This window comes from Malus domestica, chromosome 05, assembly GCF_042453785.1.
Source record: "Malus domestica chromosome 05, GDT2T_hap1".
Classification (NCBI taxonomy): domain Eukaryota; kingdom Viridiplantae; phylum Streptophyta; class Magnoliopsida; order Rosales; family Rosaceae; genus Malus; species Malus domestica.
This window is the reverse complement of record NC_091665.1, coordinates 27319150-27343160: the sequence shown is the minus strand read 5'-3', so window position 1 is coordinate 27343160 and position 24011 is coordinate 27319150. Positions and strand designations below refer to the sequence as shown.

Sequence of the window (24011 nt, the reverse complement as noted above, 5' to 3'; positions counted from 1 at the left end):
TCTGTCCATCTCCTAGTTTCACCTGTCATGTACCTATAGTTACTCCAGAAAATAGAATTGTCTCTTTATCCCAGAATCACCTCATCAACCTTTTCGTATATCTATTACTGCATCATCATCAGTAACACCCTCTGCCTTGGATTTACCTGAAGTCTCTACAAGTTCTCAGTCCATTACTGCTCCGATTCAAGTCTCTTCTCAGATCCCTGTGGTACCTGACATAAGTTCCAATTCTGGATCAGGAATACCTGATTTTAATCCTGATACTCTGCAAGTAGTTTTGCCCATTCCTCCACTTAATTTGCATCCCATGCAAACCAGAAGCAAAAGTGGGATTTTTAAAAAGAAGGCTCTCTTAGCCAGTGTTCATGATTTTGATGGAACTGATCTATCCTTGGTTGAACCAACTAGTTATAAGTCTGCCATCAAAGTACATGTGTGGTTAGCAGCCATGAAAGAAGAAGTTCATGCTTTACATGCTCAAGGCACTTGGAGTCTAGTTCACTTACCAGCACATAAGAACCTGGTTAGATGTAAATGGATTTTCAAGATTAAGAGACACTCAGATGGGTCTATTGCCAAACATAAAGCCCGGTTAGTTGCTAAGGGCTTCAGTCAAGAACCTGGATTGGATTATGGGGAGACTTTTAGCTCTGTAGTGAAACCTACTACAGTACGGTTAGTTCTTGCTCTTGCTGCACATTTTAATTGGTCTCTTCGCCAATTGGATGTTAAAAATGCATTCCTGCATGGCATCCTACAAAAGGAGGTCTACATGTCTCAACCTCCAGGTTTTGAAGATCCAAATCATCCTCATCTCGTGTGTAAGCTGCATAAATCTCTATATGGTCTCAAGCAGGCTCCTAGGGCCTGGAATGAATGATTTACTCAGTTTCTTCCTTCTTTGGGATTTGAGAACACATATTCTGACTCACATATTTTGACTCATCTCTGTTTGTTAAGCATGTTGGTCATGAAATTATGGTGTTGCTTCTCTATGTGGATGACATCATTATAACTGGCAATGCTTCTGGTGCAATTACACAGGTTATTAGTGCTCTCACCACTGAGTTTGATATCAAGGACTTAGGCTTACTCCACTATTTCTTAAGGATTCAAATCACTAAGACTGCAAATGGTTTGTTTCGGTCACAAACCAAATATGTTGAGGATTTGTTGGTTAAATCTGAAATGCTTGAAGCCAAACCGTGTGATACACCATGTCTTCCTTACAACAGGTTACTCAAGGAGGATGGGGAACCTTTTTCCAGTCCTACGTTGTATAGAAGTCTTGTAGGGGCTCTACAATACTTGACTTTCACACGGCCCGACATTGCTTTTTCTGTGCACCAAGTTTGTCAGTTCATGCAGAATCTAATGGTGTCCCATTTTACTGCGGTTAAACGCATATTACGATATCTGAAGGGCACACTGCAGTTTGGTATATCATATACAAGAGGAGATTTGCAGTTGAAGGCTTTTAGTGATGCTGATTGGGCAGGGGACCCTAATGACAGGAGATATATTACTGGTTTGGTGGTCTTTTTGGGTAATAGTTCGATTTCCTGGTCCTCTAAGAAGCAACAAACTGTTTCTCGATCCTCAACAGAAGCTGAATACCGAGCTTTATCGTTTACATCCGCTGAATTGGATTGGATCAAACAGTTTTTAGCTTTTCTGCACATTCCCTTACCTAGTGTGCCTGTACTCTTTTGTGACAATCTGTTAGCCATTGCCTTGTCTTTCAACCCTGTTCAGCATCAAAAGACCAAGCACATCAAAGTCGACGTGCATTTTGTTCGAGAAAGGGTATCACAGAAACAACTATCTGTGCAATTTGTGTCTTCTCAAGAGTAGTTTGCCAATATTCTTACCAAGGGCTTGAGTGGTCCTCTTTTCCGAACTCATTGCAGCAATCTCATGCTTGGTTCATCAAAGCATGATCTTGAAGGGGGATGTTAGAGTATAGTGCTTTAACATTGTGACACTTGTCACAATCTTACTGTAGTTAGTTAGTTAGCTGTTATATGTAACTATATATATAAGAACTCATCATGTAATTACTTACTCATTAAGAAATATAATAGATTGTTCTTCTTTCTCTCTAGCTTCTCTTTAGTCTCCCTCTCTATCTCCTCTATTCTTGATTCAAAATACAAGATTACATTATATGTACAATCATTTGATATAGCTTAACAGTCTTGCAGGAGTCTGTTGCTTTTTGAATTGACACAAGATTATGTCAACTAAAAGCAGCCATGAGTATTGGATGGCTAGTGAAGTTAGGCTAGTCAACTTTCTTTATGTAAATTAGGCAAGTTAGGTAAGTTAGGCAAGTTAGGCAAGTTAGGCAAAGTTAGGTCTTATGTCTTCTTTCTTTCCCTATATATATGTTCATCTTGTAATGAGAAATAATCATCTAATATATCAAGGAATTAACTCTATTTTGGCATGGTATCAGAGCAATTCTGATCCAAAAAGAGTTTCTATTCTGATTCACTTACTGGCACTACTGCCATCTACCCAATAAGACCTGCTATTCTGCAGGTCTTCTACTTTCATACCAATCCAATCTTACTCTTTTTTCATTTGGCCATATCTGCCAACATTATTACCCATATCCAGCTTGTTAACCATACATATTCCGCTGCATCTTTTCCCATATTCTTCCCATTTGCAGTATCTCTGCAAAACCCAGAAATCTTTCCACACAAAAAAATATACTACCCAATACCCCATAAGCCATACCCGTTGGAATCACCCAACAAATTTACCCATAACCTCTGAGGCAGTAATAATGGGTGACTCCAAGACCACTGTTTCAGCTACTGTTACTCAAAGTGATATGTCTCTACATATCACCCCAGACAAGTTGGATGGGTCCAACTATTCCTCATGGTCCCAAAGTGTCCGCATCTACATCACTGGCAGAGGTAAATGGTCTTATGTCAGTGGAACAAAAATGGCACCAGCAGAAGCTGATGCATTGTATGCTATATGGGAGGAAGAGAATGCCATGGTTCAATCTTGGTTACTCAACTCCATGACCAGAGATGTACGGGCCATTTTTCTCCGACTCTCTACTGCAAAAGATGTTTAGGATGCTGTTAACCAAACTTACTCAATTGAAAAAGATGCATCAAAGTTATACGAACTTCGCCGTCAAGCACTGGCGACTCGCCAGAATGGAGAACCTTTATCTGCATATTATGGTAAACTTCAGCAAACATGGCAAGAAATTGATTTCTTGCGTCCTGGAAAATTGAAGTGCGCTGATGATATTGCTACCCGAGAGACAGAAATTTCGGAAGAAAGATTGTATGATTTTCTGGCTGGTCTTGATCCTCATTTAGATCATGTTCGCAGTCAAGTTTTGACTCAAACAACTCTGCCTTATGTTCGTGTTGCTTATGCTCTTCTGAATGCTGAAGCAAGTAGGCAAACCATTATGTTGGTTGGCCCATAAGTGGAAGGATCCGCCATGGTAGCTGCTCCGTCTCGATTTCCCCGTGGAGTCTCCAATTCTCGATTAGGTGGATCCAAAACTACTGATACAAGGAAGTGTACTTATTGTGACAAGGATAAGCATACTAGAGACAATTGCTTCAAGCTGCATGGATATCCTGATTGGTGGGTTCAAAAGAAGGAAAATCAAAAGAAAGGCATTGGTGGATCACAAGCACACCTGACACCAACGCCTTCCATACCTCGGGTGGATCAATCTGCTCACTTAGTTTCTCCTACTACTGCTTCTACTTCCTTAGTCGATGTAGGTAACTTTGGTTTTGCCTTGAACACTACAATTGTTCCTCCCAATAAACCTTGGATCATTGATTCAGGGGCTTCTGACCACATGACCAATAACTCTACATGGTTTGTTTCTCACACTACTCCACCTTTAAATACCGTTAAAGTTGCTAATGGTATTTCTACTCCAATGCTTGGAGCAGGCTCCATCTCATTAACACCAGACTTATCTCTCTCATCTGTTTTACATGTTCCTAATCTTTCTCACAATTTGCTTTCCATTGGTAAACTTACAAATCAACTAAACTGTCTTGTCATCTTTTCTCCTACCCATTGTTGGTTTCAGGATATTCGAACGAAAGCATTGATTGGTCATGGTAGAGAGAGGAGAGGTCTATACTACTTGGACTTACCACCAGATTGTGAGAAGACAAGTTACAGTTGTCAAGTGGAGGCCAAACAATTTGAAGCTTCTGAAAAAATTTGGTTATGGCACAAAAGATTGAGACACCCTTCCTTTCAGTACCTGCAATATCTATTCCCTTCTTTATTTTCTAAAGTCAAGGTTTCTGATTTCCATTGTGAAACTTGCATTCTTTCTAAAAATCATCGTGTCTCATTTCCTTTAAGTTCCCATAAAAGTAATGTTCCTTTCTCTCTTATTCATTCTGATGTTTGGGGACCATTTCATATTCCTACTTATACTGGTGCTAAATACTTTGTCTCTTTCATTGATGACTGCACTCGAGTTTCTTGGGTATACTTACTCAAAAATAAGAGTGATGTTATGTCTATTTTTCCAATCTTTCATCAAATGATTCAAACCCAATTTCATGCTAAAATTCAAGTTGTTCGATCTGATAATGGGAAAGAATATTTGAATTATGGACTTGGAACATTTTTTCAACAACACGATATCATTCATCAAACATCTTGTCCATATACTCATCAACAGAACGGTATAGCAGAACGTAAAAATCGTCATCTCTTGGATGTGGCTCGCTCTTTATCAATCACATGCCATTCACACAGCTGTTTTTCTTATCAATCGCATGCCATCACGTGTTCTCCAATTTCAAACACCTATCCAGACCCTTTCCCAATATCATTCTCTTCCTTCACTCCTTCATATTCCTCCAAAAGTGTTTGGTTGTGTCTGCTACGTTCACGTCCCCATGCAAAATCGTGATAAGTTGGATCCTAGAGCCATCAAATGTGTGTTTATTGGCTATTCTGCTACTCAGAAAGGGTATCGATGTTACTATCCTCCCACTGGGAAATTTTTTGTCTCTATGGATGTTACCTTTCGGGAACATGAGGCATTTTTTTCAAAAGAAGATTTGGCCACTTCTCTTCAGGGGGAGATATGGAGTAAGGAGGAAGAGAAGTTACCGCTTGACATTGGTGGTATGCATTTTTCAGATGAACACTTGTCTGATGTGGGTGATGGTTCAAATTTGCCTAATGATGAGGCACAAGGTGAAAAAATATTGAAGGTGTATGAGAGGACAAGAAAAAAGGGAGATAAAGAAAAAAGGGATGATGAGATAGACCACCCACAGACAGATCCCCACATTGACCAACTCTCTGACCAATCAGCTGCTACTCGTACGAATTATCCTGAGGTAACCACTCATTCTCCCTCTCTTCAGCCTACTATATTTGATGAGTCCAATCATGAGATTTCATTAAGTGATGATCCAAATGATTCAAATGAACCACATCGTGAGTCTCAGGGTTCTCGTTATCCTATTCGAGAAAATCGAGGGATACCCCCTCTTCGTTATGGTCATTCTTCTACAAAGGGTATTCAATATCCTATATCTAATTTTGTTTCATCTCATCGCTTGTCAGACTCTTATATATCTTTTGCAAACCAATTGTCATCAGTCTCAGTTCCTAATAAGTTACAGGATGCTCTTAAAGATCCAAAATGGAAAAAGGCTATGATTGAAGAGATGGAAGCGCTTCAAAAAAACTCCACTTGGGAACTGGTTGCACTTCCTGAAGGCAAGAAACCTGTTGGGTGTAGATGGGTGTTCACAGTAAAGCATAAAGTTGATGGTTCAGTGGAAAGGTACAAGGCTAGACTGGTAGCCAAATGTTATACTCAAACCTATGGCATTGATTATCAGGAGACATTTGCTCCGGTAGCAAAGATCAACATTATCAGGGTTCTTATGTCATTGGCAGCAAATCTAGGGTGGCCTCTACGACAGTTTGATGTAAAAAATGCATTTATACATGGAGACTTGGATGAAGAGGTATACATGGATCTTCCTCCAGGATTCACTACCACTTGCGATATTGGCAAAGTATGCAGGTTAAGAAAGTCCTGGTATGGATTGAAACAATCACCAAGGGCATGGTTTGGCAAGTTCGCTCAATCAATGAGAAGTTATGGGTTCAAGCAAACTCAAGCTGACCATACCTTATTTCTTAAGCATGATAGAGGTAAACTTATAGCCTTAATTGTTTATGTGGATGATATGGTGGTTACATGTAATGATGTCGAGGAAATTCAAAAACTTCAAAAGTATCTAGCCAAGGAATTTGAAATGAAGGACTTGGGTACTCTGAAATATTTCTTGGGTATTGAAGTTGCAAGATCAAAGCATGGCATTTTTCTTTCTCAAAAGAAATATGTTATAGACTTATTAACTGAGACTGGGATGTTAGCTTGTAAACCTGCAGACACACCAATTGAGCAAAACCATAGATTGGGAGACTATCATGATCAAGTTCCGGCTAACAAGGAAAGGTACCAAAGATTAGTTGGGAGGTTGATTTATTTGTCTCATACACGACCTGACATAGCCTATGCTGTAAGTGTAGTGAGTCAATTTATGCACAGGCCAAATGAAGCCCACATGGATGCTGTACAACGCATTCTCAGGTATTTGAAGTCTGCCCCTGGAAAAGGCTTGATGTTTTCCAATCATGGACATCAAGAAGTTGAAGGGTACACTGATGCAGATTGGGCTTGGTCAGTAACTGATCGCAGATCGACTTCTGGATACTTTACATTTGTTGGAGGAAATCTAGTTACTTGGCGCAGTAAGAAGCAACATGTAGTGGCTAGATCCAGTGCCGAAGCTGAATTTAGAGGTATGGCACATGGTGTGCAAGAATTGTTATGGCTCAGGACTTTGTTGAGAGAATTAGGTTTTAATTCTGCAAAGCCATCAAAACTTTATTGTGATAACAAAGCTGCCATTAGCATTGCTTATAATCTAGTTCAACATGATCGTACTAAACATGTTGAAGTGGATAGGCACTTTATTAAGGAAAGGTTGGTTGATGGTACCATTAACTTGCCTTATGTGAAGAGTGATGACCAGCTAGCAGATATTTTAACAAAGGCAGTGTCAAGTAGGATTTTCCATCTTTCACTCAGCAAGTTGGGCATTAGAAATATTTACGCACCAACTTGAGGAGGAGTGTCAACTAAAAGCAGCCATGAGTATTGGATGGCTAGTGAAGTTAGGCTAGTCAACTTTCTTTATGTAAATTAGGCAAGTTAGGTAAGTTAGGCAAGTTAGGCAAAGTTAGGTCTTATGTCTTCTTTCTTTCCCTATATATATGTTCATCTTGTAATGAGAAATAATCATCTAATATATCAAGGAATTAACTCTATTTTGGCAGATTATCGTATTGTGCTGCCGCTACTTGGAGCTGTGGGGTTATCTTCGTGGATTACATCTGGACAGACGAGGAGAAAGGTTATCGGGAAGACTAAGAAACTCAAACAGGGAAACATTAGTAGCATTCAACAACCTGAAGTGCTTTCCCCTACTGCAAATGGGATATCTTCAAGTCGTGCTTCAGCTGAAAGGACATCTAATGCAAGTGACCTGTGTGAAATTGAAAGTTCACTCTGTATAGATGGTTCTGATACTGATACTGAATGCTCAGCAAGTCTTCCAGTCGATGCTCGATTGCTGAAAAGGGCTCAGAGTTGGTTCTGCCTGAACAACTACAAATCTAAATACAACTGATGGACACAGGAACATATACAAAGTTATTGGAAGAGAAACCGTCAAATTGGGGTTTTCCTTTTACCATTTTGCCTTGTAATATAGTTACTGGTTTTACTGCAATACCGTATAGGTTATCGTTTGTTAATGAAAAATGAAAATTCTTTTGAGTAAAGAAATGAGTTAAGCAGATTATAATCCTAATTTCTGACATCCAAACTTTTCAAAAACATCGGTCACCTACGCCCAATCATTCAGGATAACGTGGGTTTGAATCTAGTAATAAATGCTTCCTCTAATCACATCTTCTTCCCAAATGAAAGAGGAAAATTGGATTTTGGAGCACCAAAATCAGGGGCAGTGGACTACCGATTGAACTTACGATTCCTGAAATAAGCACGGTTTTAGGGTTCCGACCAAAGAATTCGGTTTTGGGATACAACAGTATAATGACAGTTCCATGCCTTCCTATTTAACTTTTAATAGTTCAAAACAGTGAAGAAAAAAACATGTACAAGAGGCCAAATTTGGGTACTTATCCATGATAGTTTAAACAAGCGTTGAATTCTTACAAATATAAGAAATGCTAAGATACATGAAATGCTACTGCTCAAATAAATTACCAACTTCACAAATCGAAGGACAGTTAAGTTTGAATGACTTTGCTTGTGATCAAGTCACCCTAAATAAATTTGATCGTGATAACGTTTATATCTGGTCCGCAGGCTTATTCATAGTGTCTTGTTCAACTTTCACAGTTGGTTCATGCACTGATCCAGATCCCATATCCAAAGCCTGCGTGCAAATATCAATGTCACAGAGAAAACTATTAGTGGGAGGGTTTTCTTATGAAAAAGGAACCTGATTCTAATGGACTTTGTGTTAATTTCACCTTTGCGCCTGTTGTCATCTCATCTACTGCTGGATCATAGCCTGAGCTTCTAGCATTCTCTCCAGTGTGCCACAACAACCAGAATTAGATAATGTTGAGGCAAATAAACATAACAAATAGGTTATCATCCATGTTTATGTAAGTTTTAAAATGCGGCACAACAAAGGAAATGAGCACATCGTAAGAAAGTAATGCTACGTGCAGGATTTAAACATATGATCATAAACAGCAGTAGATATCATAGCCGGAAACATTATATTCTCATATGAAAGAAAGGGAACATTACTAATCACCAATGTAGGCTTCACGTAACAATAAACAAGAAACAGGATAACAGAGGGGAGCAACGAAACACTATGAAGAGACAAGCTTCCTCTTTATATATGATTTGGATGGTTTGAATTGATTCTAGTCAAATCCAGGTTTTAGTAAGTTTACGGTTGGAGCCGTCAAGAATGGTGCATATTGAGTTGGTTTATTGCATCATCTAAACGAATGAAACAGTAAACCCCAGAGGGACTATTTAACTTGTGTACATGGGGGATTTTGTTTTCCCTGTAACTTTCATCTTTTAGCGTTTCGTCAATATATTTCTGTTTCTTTGCCATGAACAAACAATATAACCACTTGTCCATTATCAAAGATAATGAGCACAATTTTACCATACATGAACTTCAATGTAGTAGCATTTAAGAACAGACAAATGAATTTGGGAAATCCCGTCCCTAGAATTTCATTATTTAATTTACGTATTTCATATATATTCGGTTTTATTTAACTATATTTTTGTTAATTTTAGAATTTTAATTATTTAGTTACAAAGTTTGGTTTTTCAAAACTGAACGTTGATTTGAACTGACGAATCGGGAATCCGATGTGGATCTTGATGATTTGAATTTCTAAGTTTGTAAAACCGAACGTTGACCTCCACTTAATTTTAGCAATTGGCGGAGATCCGGTGTTGGATTGTTTCGAAATTTTAGGATGTTGTTCTAGAAGATTAACGAGACTCTTGGGAAGTTACGGATCGGAAATCTGGTGGACGGATTTTCTGGATTGGATTACTAAGTTTGATTTTGGTCAAGATGTTCTTAAGCGTTCTTCAATTCTAAAAGTAGCATTACTAGAGACCTAGTGGAGCCCATCGGGCCTATCTGAGTTAGTGAGTTATTCCAGGTGATGTGCACTTCGATTTATGTGCAAGTGGCACCTTATTGTGTTATACTTGTTTATTGAACTTCTAGATAATATGAATGAGATATACGATTACTAGTATAGAGATGCGAGCTTGAAATCTTATTAGAAGTATTATGTAGAACTTATATGCTTGTATGACAAGATTATGAGCGGTCATGAGAAGTTGATAGTGCAGGTGTGTTTGGGCCCAAAATAAGACTATTGGGCCGAGCATAGGTTTATGTTCGGTCCAAAGTTTTTCCGAAAATACTGTGGGCCGACCAGGGGTCATGGGCTGCCCAGTCAGGACGGTCGAATCTTATTGCAAGAAGGATTGATCTAGATGAGAGCGAATGGGTCGAGTCCTAGTATAATAAGGAGTTCTAGTGGGATAAGGATGTTGAGATTTGAGAAGTGAAGGTGGCCGAATAAGGAGTTTGGTTCAGAGTCCTAGTGGAGGTAGGATTGACCGAGGCCTGGTTGGATTAGGATAAAGAGTCCTAATTCGAGTATAGTTCTGATTCGGCCAAGAGGAGATTGACTGCTATAAATAGGAGAAGGGGTGCATCATTCGAGGCCCCCTCCAATTCAACACACAAATTTCCCTGCGCAAACTCTCTCAACCACCTTGAGATTTTTATTTTCTTTTTCCACCAACATATCTTCAGTTTGGATAAATAGTATTGTGAAGGCAACCAGTGATACCTTCAGTTTAGATAAACAACACTATCGTCGTAAAACCAGCCGACCGCGAAACACCTTCAGTTTGGATAAACAGCACTGCGTCGAGACCGACTAGTTATCTATCCAAGTCTCGATCAAGAAGGGTTTTCGAATCCTTATTGGTAGAGGTCATCTCACTAGCCTTCTTGGCGAGGTGAGGTGTTACAAGTTACTGGGCTCAGCATATTGAACGCCGAGTTGTTTTATGATAGGATATTCACAAGTGAGTTTTAGAGTTCAGCATTCTGACGGCCAAACCACATTCACCATCAAGATATACATCTCTTTTGAGTACTTGTGTCCATATAGTCTAGTGTCGATTCGACGTGCTTATACTCTTATGAATATAATCACTATGATCGAATCCGGCGCAAGACTAGCAGCCTTGTCTTCAGGCTCTAGAACCCAAAGGCCAAGACATGTTTCTTCCTCGGTCACAATCGCAAGATTCAAAAGTTAGCAGCGCGCCCAACGCAACATCAACAAATTTTACTCACCGGCCGAGCTCGGCCGTCGAGTTGGCACGCCCCGCACACAACCGAAGGACATAGTTAGCTCATTAGTTACTCGGCCTGCGCGCCACGTAGGCTTGATAGTTTTTAGGGTCAACAAGGTGCCTATTTGTAAATCATAGGGGTTAAGGACGGGTAGGTTGTGTGTTCAACTGACTGCACCATGTAGCAGTGGTATATGGATGGTCCTACTTGATATATCCGCAATAAGGAACCATACGTATTACATGGGTGATCATGCTTGGTATATACGAGACGAGTGATCACCGTCTGCACGATTAGGCTATGTTTATGGTTTTGCTTGGTATATCCGCAATGGGGGACCATATGCATTCTGGGAGTGATCATGCTTGGTATATCCGCGATAAGTGATCACTACCTAGAGCTATAGGATATAGTCATGCTTGGTATATCTGCGATGGGGGGCTGTTAGGAGTGTTTATGCTCGGTATATCCGTGATGGGTGATCATTGCCTACATTATTAGACTATGCTTATGATTCTGCTTGGTTTATCCGCAATAGGGAACCGTATGCATTCTAGGAGTGATCATGCTTGATATATCCACGATAGGTGATCACTACTTAGAGTTAGGATGTGGTCTTGCTTGGTATATCCGCGATAGGGGATCATACGTATTTCAGGGGTGATCATGCTTGGTATATCCGTGATGGGTGTTCACTGCCTGCACGTTAGATTATGCTTATGGTTTTGCTTGGTATATCTGCAATGGGGGACCATATGCATTCTAGGAGTGATGAGGATTAGTTGTACGTGGTACATTTCAATAGGCGACTATATTTTAGTTGGATTCTGTTGAGAGGTCCGGAATCCTTACTCTTGCCCATTTCCATAAAGTTAGTCTGGAAACCTAGATTCGAATGAATGGGTATTACCCACAATAGACTTTGTGAGTATAAATTAGATTTATCATGTTATTATTTATAATCTAAGTGGGGAATTGTGTAGACTTCTTTTACTAAATTTTGTGAGGTGATATGCGATCTTTTTTATTGATTAACGTAGTTAAATGTTTGTATCGTACCTCTTTGATTTATGAAAGTGATTGTGGAATGACATTGGATATGATTGTTATTATTATGAAATTGATTAAAGGACTATTTCTTACCTCATCATCCAGGAAAAGAAATTCCAAATTGGTTCAGCTATCAAAATGAGGGATCTTCAGTAGACCTCGAGCTTGTCCAGATTGGTTTCGAACAAGTTTATTTGGTTTCACTCTCTCTGTTGTTGTTTCTGGGGTTCCAAAGATGCAGTATGACTTTAGGTTGAGGTGGGTAAGAGCTAATTTCATTGTCAAATTCATGGGTGAAAGCCATGAACTATTCATTTCTAAGTACATTATCCCAGGCAACAGCTACAACGACTAGTGTGATGGCCAACATCACGAGCATGTGTGGAATGAGGCCTTTAGAAGTGAAGAGGTAGGAAAAAACTGCTCCCCTGATGTGTACAAACTTGCCAAAGAGGCCTCTGTTGTCTTCTGCCAGGATTTTGAAGATTCTGAAGATTTTGAAGAACAACCTGCTTATGCTTCCCCTCTGGTGGTGGAAAGCTGTGGTATATGCCCATTGTATGCGGAAGATGTTGAGAAATTCAAATTTGGTCATGTGTTCATGTCGAGGGGACCAAAAGTAGAAGAAGAAACAAGACAAGATGATGATTCCAAAAGTGGTGGATCAGGAGATGAGCCTCAAGTTAGTGGATCAAGTGATGAGAAGCAAATGAAAGTGATTAGGAAAAACTTTTTAAGGCAAATTTGTACTTTGATAGCTCACTTGTCTGACCAAGAAATAAAACTTGATTTACCTTTATATCATAAACATAGACATTAATTAACACACTGCCAAGGCAAAGTAAAAAAACTCACGACCAAGAGCAATTGTTTGAACATTTGACACTTATCAGGAAGTAACATGCACACATAACTTTGCTGCTCAAGATGAAAAAATTGGGGAAACATTAAGGTTCTAAGTACCTTTTTATCAGCTTCGGTTGCTTCTTTGAACTTTGAGTTCAATGAGTTAACCTCCTCTGTACTCAGTTGATCTACAAGATGTTTCTTCAATTCTGGTACTCTGGGTTTCCGCTAATTGGTCTGCTGCTTTTCCTCAGCATGAGAAGGAGCAACTGTCTTCGGTGGCCTTCCTCCAGCTGGGGGTGCCATGTGCCGAGCACCAGGACCAGGCATCAGTTGCTGTTGTTGAAAACCTTTTAAAGTGAAAAATAAGAAACTATTCTCCATCAAAGGAAGACATGTTTCAAAAAATAAAAGTGATTTGTTTATGGATGATTACCAGAAGCAGGTCTCCAGGCTACATTGCCAGCATTGGAGTAATTATTTGCAGGTTGAAAAAAATGGGATAAATCAAACAAAACATTGCTTGGTAGCACTGCTGGAAGAGGGCTTCCCTCCCTAAACTGCTCCATCAAAGATAATGTGGCATGATGGGTAGTCATTCTATCAATCTAGACCGCACATTTAGACATGACTCAATTTAATAGTATATATTTATGGATGTTCGTATGTCAATTGGCCAGCAAAAGATTACTCCCAATCATAAATAAAATTTTGTATCTATAAAATATCTATGGCATGTGTAAGTTTTTACATCAAAATACGAACACATCATGCAAAGAATGAACATCCAGCAGCAAAGCATCTCGCAGAAAAATATGCTTGATTGAGCCGTTATGTTCAGCAATTCAAGCTAATGAGAAAGTGCATTCATATAATCTATATTTAACATAATATGCCCCTGGTTATCATTTATACGGAAATTCCTTCAGCAAAACAAGTATACAGCTTCAAGAACCTATTTGTCGATATGATCCTTACCCAAGAACATTTCTCCTGTATGCGACAATCCTAACTACTCCATAGTCATCTTATGCTGCAGGTTTTTCACTACTGCACAATTCTAATGTAATAAACAATCCTCGATCAATCCTCGGGTCATATAACACATTTCTAAAGTCTACTTACCACCTCAGGTCGAACGAATACACCAGAAGGTATATTAATGACATGATAACATAACTCTCTCAACCTCACTAACTGTAGTATAAATTCTTCTACTTATTTTCTACCATTTGAACATCAATTCCGCATTTATACTAACACAAAATTTGTTGTGATATTTCAAAATTGCCACTGGTCCTCATGAGCCTGGCCCATTAGGCACTACCACAACAAATACAATTTAGAAATCAGAGTTAGTTAGCAAGAGTTGTCAACTTGTACAAAGTGGGGAAACAAAAACGTGCACATATAGAAAGCTACAAATTAATGCGAGATTGAGAAGGAAGCTACAATTTAGAAATCAAGAGTTGTTTGTTTGTCGGACATTTGATATGTTATATTATCAGATTGTAAATCACAGTTGTACATTTAAGCATTATTCTGTAAATCCGTCTAAAGAGAAAACCTAATTGATAATCTTTACACACCCATATAAATTAACTACTCTTATCATGGCCAACAAGCAGCTTATGTCCACGATGGTGTTGTGTTTGTGTTTCGTCGGTTTCACATCCTCTTCTTCTTTAAGGAGACGATCAATGATTAGTGTTCTAAAATATAATTATAAACCCTTTAAATAACTTCATTAGTTGATACAATTAAGGTATTTTGATTGATCCATTTTGTGATCGCCTCATTTTCGCTATTTAATTAGTCCCTGACACTTCTTGCATTACATGATGTGCATGGAAAGGTCTATTAAATAAAAGAAATTTTAACGAAACATTTCTGGTACTATTCACTTTTAACGAAAAACCACATTTTTATTTTTCCTGGTACTATTCACTACACCTTTATTTGTCATTTTTCATTAAAACTAAAGTTTTTTTGGACTTTTCGTTAGTTTTCCTTTAAACAAAACATTGGGGATCTTTGAAGTAGTACTGTGTTTCGGATCAAAATCAAAGAACCGGCCTAATAATTGATATAATTAGTAAACATTGACACATAATGTAATGCATTCTTAATTGGAGCTACAACCTTGTCTAGTTTCCACTTTTTTTATGAGTGTATATGTTAGTTTGGTGTATGTCGTCGGCCACTCTGGATTGAAGTGTGCAACTCCGTTGTGGGAGCTTCTTTTGTTCTCAGTTGTAGCAAATGTCTCAATCACCGTGACGAATTTCTTGAATTTTATCAAATACATGTCGGTTTATATGCTTCTAACTATTTCTAGCATGAATAGTTGCACCTTCTTATTTGCAAATATTAAAAACAGTTGCTCACGTGTGCGTAAACGGTAGGTTATGAATACAGACATATCTTGGATTCTAATTGGATATTTCGTGTTACAATATAAATAATAAAGTTGAGCATTTTTTCAGTATACCGAAAACAAGATCTGATACACCAAGTATCATTTTCCAGATTATATTTAATAAGTTACCATTAAAAGATAACTCTTGATTTGGTTGATATGAAAAGAAAAGGAAATTAGGGTATATTATTTTATATTAATATGAATATTACTTAATTATTTTGTCAGAGATTTATCCATGGGGTGTGATATCCACACACTCCATTTTACTTCTCACACACCTTTTTAATTTTTGGTCGTCGGATCATATGAATTGAAGAAGATCAACAGTTAAAAATTATCAAAGGTGTGTGAGAAGTAAAATGGGATGTGTGATAGCACATCCCCTAGAGCAGTTCCACCAGAGGTGGAATAGCCCAGCACCCAGTCAAAAAACCAGGCTGGCACCTTGTCAATTCACTCCAACCTAGCAACTTGCCTGGCACCTAGCCCAAGCTGGTCTCTGGGCTAGCCTAAAATTGACTGACCAAGGAGCCGGGCTATTTGCCTGGCGTGTGCAGCTCACTTGCGAGTGGGCGCGAGTAGGGGACAATGGTGCAAGCAGTAGGGCCCGCTGTCATCCCACTTGTGCTTCACTCGGAAAGAGGCGACGTGGCCCTCTCAATGCCGTTGAATTTCCAACAGCTAGTTTTTGTAGACTGTTGGATTTCCAACGATAAAAAAATTTAAATTTGACTTTTAAAATGGATCGTCCGATCACAGATCAACGGTTCACGTTTTTTTCACAAAAAATAAAAATAAAAATAATAAAAAAGGCCCAACAGTCAGAATTATGACCATAGGCCATGTGGCAGCGCCTTGGCTCTTGGATTTGAATATTTTTCAAATCCAACGGTCCAGATTAATTAACTATATTAAAATTTATTAAAAATTATGAAAAAATACAGAATTTTTTTTAAAAAATATAGAAAATTTTTAAAAAGTTATTTTTTTTTTCTATAAATACATAACCCTCATCTTCCACCTTACACGACATTTGAATAATTTCTACACTTTCTACCAAAGCTTTCATATACTTTTTGTGTGAATAAAAATACCAAAAAGCTCATCCTTAATTTTTTTTGTCCATATAAACCATACATCCCTACATCCATCTTCATCGTTTTCAAATCTTGAGTTTTTTTTACAATGTCTTCTTCAAGGAGAGTGCATAAACAATTTGTGGAGCAACATAAAAGATTGTTGGCACAACAAGAAGAATTGATCAATCTCGAGGAAGGTGGAGGTGGAGATGAGGTTTTCGCAATGGAGGAGGACTCGGATGATGACCATAGAAGGCAGAGGGCCTCACATTCCCGCCGTGTCATGGAAGCTGTAGGTTAGATAGCCAAACCCAAACGTGCCACAAACTTCGATAGATAAAGGGAAAGACGAGGTAAAGATCTCTTGGAAGATTATTTTATTCTCAACAGCGTATTCCTTGATCATGTTTTTAGACGTCGTTTTAGAATGCAACGAAGTTTGTTCAACAAAATAATGAGTGCTATTTGCAACCATGATCCATATTTTGTGCAAAAAAGATGATGTTTTTCGTGTTCTAGGTTTTCTTCCGGAGCAAAAAATTACGGCTGCCTTGCGAATGCTTGCATATGGAGCATTTGCAGATCAAGTGGATGAGATCGCGAGGATGGGAAAAACAACTGTTCTAGAGTCTCTGATACGGTTTTGCTTTGCAATTGAAGCCTTGTACACCAATGAGTACCTCCGGACACCAACGCCAAGGGACATGCGAAGGCTTCCCTGGCATGATTGGAAGCATCGACTGCATGCACTGGACTTGGAAAAACTGTCCAAGTGCATGGCAAAGAGCTTATGGCGATAGAAAAAGAGCCAAAAGTATCATTTTGGAAGCGGTGGCTTCATTTGATACATGGATTTGTCATGTTTTTTTTGGTGTTCCAGGAGCTCAGAATGACCTAAATGTCCTTGCTTGGTGTTCTAGGAGCTCAGAATGACCTAAATGTGCTTGTTCAATCTCCAGTGTTCGGGGATCTGCTACAAGAAAAATCGCCGAAATGCACATATTGGGTTAATGGCACTAAATACGACGGACCATACTACCTTGCAGACGGTATTTACCCAAGGTGGGCTACGTTTGTCAAAACAGTGCCACATCCACAGACTGAAAAAGAAAAACATTTCGCAAAATGTCAAGAGGGGTGTAGGAAGGATGTGGAACGTTGTTTTGGCATCCTGCAAGCTCGTTGGGCGATTGTCAGAGCTGCAGTTAGAATGTTTGATGTTGAGGCTCTTCGATCCATCATGATGACGTGTATTATTCTCCACAACATGATTGTGGAAGATGAGCATGATTATGATGCCATCGATGAATATGAGCCGGATCCGATGAACAACTCAAGAACAAGTATCTACCGTGCTCATAACCGGACCGAAGATCACGTGCAACACGAGCTGTTGGAATGGGATGGACGTTACAATGAATTGATCGTTCATCGGTACACTGATGTGCAAGAGCCATACTGGCACGTAACCCACCAGAATGACTTGATTGAGCACCAGTGGGGATTGCAAGAAGGTGAAGATAATTAAAATAAGCTTGTGGTTGAAGAATAAAGTGTATTTGATTAGTTTATGTAATTTTATTTTAGTGTGTTTGTTTTTTAGTTTATTTGATGAGTTTATGTAATTTTATTTTAGTGTGTTTTTTTAAGTTTATTTGATGAGTATGTAATTTTATTTTAGTGTGTTTTTTTTTAAGTTTATTTGAAGTTTTATCCGAAATTGGTTAAAAATCTTATCCGAAAATAAAACTATCATTTTTATTTATTCTTTTAAAAAAATATAAAATATTTTAAATGGCCTTGGTGCCAGCGCATTTTGTAAGGATATAGATCGTTTGTGCCAGCGCATTTTTAGACTGGGTGCCAACGCATTTTTTTTAGAGGTAGAGATGTTTTGGCCTATTACTATTCATTGAGGTCTATTACTGTTCACTTTAGATAAATGCTGGTGCTGGCGCAAAGTCTTTAGTGGTGAAATTACTTTTATCCATTAGCCGGTCGTGATTGGACTGAACAGTTGGCTCAACTGGCCTGGACTGCATACGTCGCATCCCCAAAGCCCACTTCCACCGCCATTTATGTCCCCTGGCCTCTCCACCTCCTCCGTCTTCATCACCGCCGGGAAAAACCCTCCTCCTATTCTCTCCCACATCAAACATCCAAACCAGAACAATCAACACCAAAAATGCCAGCGCTGGGTACAGAAAGAAGGAGAAGATGAAGATGGCAGAGATCTGACTCTCAGACCTCTTTTCTCCCTCCCTCAAAACCAACAAACCCAGCAACAAAAACAACAAAACGATGACGATGACAAAGCAGAAGAACAAGAAGAAGGGGAAGATGAAAACAGAGCACAAGGCCGTGGGCGAATGAACTAGACGATAGTGCTGTCGTCGAGCTTGGTGTCACCTGAATCGGCGTCGTCCTCTTCAACTACTCTGTATGTTTGATTTTTACCCATTACTCAATTGTCCATTTTTTCTTTTCTTGCTTGCTTGTTTGCAAAGTTTTGATCTTTTATCTTAAATTTAAATGTTAATGAGATACATTAGCATTGTAGTCTGCTAGTGATCTTTACATGTTTTTGTTATTCATTGTGAGGATGTTAAAGAATTGTCTCACATAGGAATGTGTGTTGTCCATCTGTTTGCCTTGAGTGCTGCAACATGTTGACACGCCCCAACCCCGATATTCCCCGAATATCAGGATAGGTACATGCTGGCCGACACCTGAGGTGACGAAAGCCATTTATTGAAATACAAGAGAAATGATTAGGAGAAACACGCACGATTAAACATCTGAATCCAAAGGGAGTTACAAACAAAGTTTAGGGAAATATCTAGAGTGTGCAAAACACGTTCGAAGTCAAGATCACAAAAGGAAAGATCATTACAAATATTACACAAGAGGAAGATAGACTGCTACTGGTAGGGGAATGCCTCGTATGATGCCTCGTAGTCCTCGTTCCTAAGATCTGAATGGGGGCGCAAAACAAGGGTGAGTGGACCAAATTTATATACATACATAGTCCGAAAACAGTTATGAACATACTAACCCCCACAGTTTAATAATGAAAACTACTAGAATAATAAATGATAAGCTTTTCAGAAACCTTTAGCATGCCATAAAACAATTCATATATCTATCTGCAAATCAAACTCAGAAAATCATATCAGAAATTATCTCAGCAATCATATCAGGAAGCATAATACAAGTTGTGCTGCTAGTGAGTGCACTGAATAATAATACTCCCAGCCCAATGCCTGCACCTCAGTCTCTGTGCCCGTAGCCTGAGATATCTCCCTCCCGGCCCAATGCCTGTCTCCGTGTCCCTCAGCCTTTCGCTAGGGATTATTTCTCTCGGCCTCAATGCCAACACCAGATCCTCGCCCCAGGCGGCATAATGTTCACTAGGTACGAACAAAACATAATTCATCTCTAAAATACAACTTCGTAGCATAAATTCATCGATCCTCTATACTACGAAGAGGTGTTCAAATATCATTTGAAACAACATTCTTAGCATCCTATCGTCATCGATCAGATAGTCTACCAGAATGAGGGTTCTATAGCAAATACGATATAATGAAAATAATTCAAAATATATATATATATATATATATATATATATATATATATATATTCAATCATCATTAAATCAACATGCTTCCTGTAAAGTATTCCTCAAATCAAATAATTCTGCAAGGCATGCTATTAAATTATGCAATTCTATCAATAAAACATGCAATTTTTGAAGGTGGTCCACTCACAGATACTCCGAAGCAGCAGAATTGTGTGGAAAAAGATTAAGGAAGTCTCCACTAGAAACTTCACCTAAGCACGAAAATGTACAATTTAATAAACTACCCAAAAGATAGAATTTTAGGAAATGGAAATGGGTTTTGGGTTTGGGTAGGTTAGGAACAAGAGGGAGTTTTGGGCTTAAGCCTAAACCCATACTTATACACACACCACACACACATACATATATATATATAGACACATATATAAACACACACACACTCCCACGCATGCACACATACACACACTTGCACAACATATCAATACACATATGTACATATCCACGGACACACACATACACATATGCACTGCACCACACACACTTGCATATATATATATATATATATATACACACACACACGCACACACAGCATGCATATATATATATATATATATACATACATACATATATAAACACACACACACACGCACAACATGCATATATATATATATATATATATATGCATACATACATATATAAACACACACACACGCACAGCATGCATATATATATATATATATATATATATACAAACACACACACACAGCATGCATACTTACACACACACACACACACGGTTCACGCACACACACTTGCACATACGCATACACACACAGGACACCCACACTACACACGCACACGGTTCGCACACACACACACGGACACACATACACACCTGTACACACACACACCTACGAACTCGCCGGAGTTCGTTGTCGGAACCGGGTTTTTGGCATAGAGAAAAGGTAAGGTCAAAACCCTCGATTTTGACCTTAAAACCAACACAAATAACATGATTAACCCCAGAAATTTGAAGAAGGAACACAATCTTTACCTGGGTTCGAGTTTTAGAGCTTTGAAGCTCTCGGCTTCAATGGCAGAAAAACCCACGGTGATCAGATGGCACATGCAAGGGTACCATTGAGTTCGTTAGGTCTCAAGGATTCTAAATATATGGTTTTTGGGGTTTGATTTGTGAAGGAAGTGAGGTGAAAGTTAGAGAGAAGCTCTCGGAGCTTAGAGATTGTGAGTTTCTGAGAGTTAGAGAGAGAGAGTGTTGGTTTCGGATATTAGAGGGAAAGAGAGACTGGAACCAAGATAGGTGTATAAAATAATAAGGTGGGTCCCACGGCTCACTATTTAATATAAAAAAATAAAATAAAAAAACAAGTTTTTAAATAGAAAATGGGTGGGGTGTTACAATCTACCCCCCTTACAGAAATTTCGTCCTCGAAATTCAATTACCTCAAGTAAAAAGGAATGGGTATTGTGCCCGCATTTGTTCTTCAGTCTCCCACGTTGCCTCCTCAACTGCATGATTCCTCCAAAGTACTTTTACTAGTGGAATGGTCTTGTTCCTCAACACTTTATCGTGTCTATCAACAACCGCCACAGGTTCCTCCACATAACTCAAGTCTGGACTCACTTCTAGAGGTTCTGGTTGAATAACATGAGAAGGATCCGGTACGTATTTCCGGAGCATGGAAACATGAAAGACATTATGGATCATTGACATCTCTTGTGGTAGTTCCAACCTATAAGCAACTGCACCAATTCTTTCAATAATCTGATAGGGACCGATGTATCGAGGACTCAGCTTTCCTCGTTTACCAAAACGAACAACACCTTTCCAGGGAGACAACTTCAAGAACACAAAGTCGCCCACTGCATACTCACGATTTTTGGAATGTTTGTCTGCAATGCTTTTCTGTCGGTCTTGTGCTACTTTCAAATTTGCCTTAATCAGTTGAATATTAGCATTGGTGGTATCCACAATCTCTGGTCCCACCAACGACCTTTCTCCTGCCTCTGTCCAACATAACGACGTTCTACACGTCTTCCCGTAGAGTGCTTCAAAAGGCGCCATACCAATACTCGAGTGATAACTATTATTGTAAGCAAACTCCACCAACGACAAATAGTTATCCCAGCTACCCTTCCACTGTAACAGCGACACTCTCAACATGTCCTCTAAAGTTTGAATTGTCCGCTCGGACTGACCATCAGTTTGTGGATGATAAGCAGTGCTGAACAGTAACTGAGTACCCATAGCGGCATTAAAGGCTTTCCAAAACCTGGAAGTAAATCTGGGATCTCTGTCTGACACAATGAAGACAGGTACACCATGAAGACAAACAATATTATTAATAAATAACTTCGCCAATTTCTCAAGTGAGTAGGTCTGTCGAACTGGTAAGAAATGAGCAGTCTTGGTAAGTCGATCAACAATTACCCAAATACCATCGCACCTTGACGGTGTTCTCGACAGTCCATACACGAAGTCCATAGTAATATCCTCCCACTTCCAAATTGGTATCGGAAGATTCTGCATCAGTCCCCCAGGTCTCTGTCTGTCTGCTTTAACCTGCTGACAGATTAGACATCTGTTCACATACTCTGCTACATCCTGTTTCATCCCTTCCCAGTAATAGAAAGGATAAATGGTGCGATACAATTTAGTACTCCCTGGATGCATAGCATAAGATGAAGTATGAGCCTCGTCAAGAATTTCTTTCTTAACAGCTTCATTATCTTTAGGCACGAACAAACGGTTCCCTTTCAACAATGCTCCGTCCTTACGGATGATGAATTCATCATTATCCCCTTTCAACACTTGTGCCTTTATTTCATGGCATTCTGGATCAAGTTCCTGAGCTTCGATGACCATGTCTACGAAGATAGGTCTAACCTGAAAATGTGCTAGCCAAGCTCCGTGTTCACCTGCTTCTAAATTGACACCGATTTCCCGAAGAGAGAATAGTAACGGAACATGCACATTTTGAAGTGATGCAAGCTGCTCGTGGTGTTTCCTACTAAGAGCATCAGCTACGGCATTAGCATGTCCATGATCGTACTCGATCGAACAGTCATAATCGCTGATAAGCTCCATCCATCTTCTTTGTCTCAAGTTCAGCTCCTTCTTGGTGAACACATACTTAAGACTTTTATGATCTGTAAAAATACGACATTTTTCTCCATACAAGTAGTGCCTCCAAATCTTTAAAGCGAAAATCACTGCTCCTAACTCCAAATCATGAGTAGGATAATTTCTTTCATGGGTTTTGAGTTGTCTAGAAGCGTAGGCTATAACTTTTCCATGTTGCATCAGTACACACCCAAAACCTGATAGAGAAGCATCAGTATACACCTCAAATTCACCACTGTCATCTGGAAGAGCAAGAATATGAGCTTGAGTGAGATGTCGCTTAAGTTCCTGAAAACTCTGTTCACAGCTCTCATCCCACACAAACTGGACACCTTTACGAGTTAATTTAGTAAGAGGTAGAGCAATTGCAGAAAAATTCTGAATAAATCTTCGATAATACCCTGCCAAACCCAGGAAACTTCTCACTTCGGTGACATTCTTCGGTTGTTCCCAGTTAGATACTGCTGACACCTTCTGAGGATCTACACTAATTCCTTCTGCAGAAACTATATGCCCAAGAAAACCAACCTGAGTTAACCAAAACTAACACTTACTGAACTTGGCATAAAGCTGGTTGTCCCTCAGTTGTTCGAGCACTATTCTCAAATGTTTCTTGTGTTCATTAACACTCCTAGAATAAACTAGAATGTCATCAATGAACACAATCGCAAACCTATCCAGATACGATTTAAAAACTCTGTTCATCAAATCCATGAATGATGCAGGTGCATTTGTCAATCCAAAAGGCATGACACGAAATTCATAGTGTCCATACCTCGTACGGAAAACAGTTTTCGGGACGTCATCCTCACGAATCCTCAATTGATGGTAACCCGATCGAAGGTCAATTTTGGAAAATATCTGAGCACCTTTT

The 24011-nt window shown here is 39.1% G+C and overlaps 3 protein-coding genes and 1 pseudogene across 3 annotated transcripts in view; 3 read left to right on the top strand and 1 right to left on the bottom strand.

Moving 5' to 3' along the window:
* Positions 1-981: 981 nt before the first annotated feature.
* Positions 982-1857, top strand: LOC139196181 (uncharacterized mitochondrial protein AtMg00810-like). Its single transcript, XM_070821850.1, has one exon. The coding sequence runs from the start codon at positions 982-984 to the stop codon at positions 1855-1857; it is 876 nt and encodes a 291-aa protein (XP_070677951.1).
* A 940-nt stretch (positions 1858-2797) lies between these two features.
* On the top strand, positions 2798-3466 carry LOC114824869 (uncharacterized). The gene is made up of 2 exons (XM_070821849.1): positions 2798-3019; positions 3101-3466. The coding sequence occupies exons 1-2, from the start codon at positions 2798-2800 to the stop codon at positions 3464-3466; spliced, it is 588 nt and encodes a 195-aa protein (XP_070677950.1).
* Positions 3467-7657: 4191 nt separating this feature from the next.
* The window catches only part of LOC139195723 (uncharacterized), a 51300-nt gene continuing 34946 nt past the window's right edge, over positions 7658-24011 (bottom strand). Inside the window, exon 2 of the transcript XR_011580566.1 lies at positions 7658-7741. The gene's annotated coding sequence lies outside the window, so the exon portion shown is untranslated. The remainder of the gene's footprint in view (positions 7742-24011) is intronic.
* LOC103426662 (chloride channel protein CLC-e-like) overlaps positions 18445-24011 on the top strand; it is a 59146-nt pseudogene continuing 53579 nt past the window's right edge.

Bases quoted from the DNA above. Each gene is read 5' to 3' on its own strand.
- LOC139196181 (XM_070821850.1), top strand. From the start codon at position 982: ATGGTGTTGCTTCTCTATGTGGATGACATCATTATAACTGGCAATGCT.
- LOC114824869 (XM_070821849.1), top strand. From the start codon at position 2,798: ATGGGTGACTCCAAGACCACTGTTTCAGCTACTGTTACTCAAAGTGAT. The intron at 3,020-3,100 runs GTTCAATCTTGG...AAAGATGTTTAG, and splicing joins GGGAGGAAGAGAATGCCATG to GATGCTGTTAACCAAACTTA.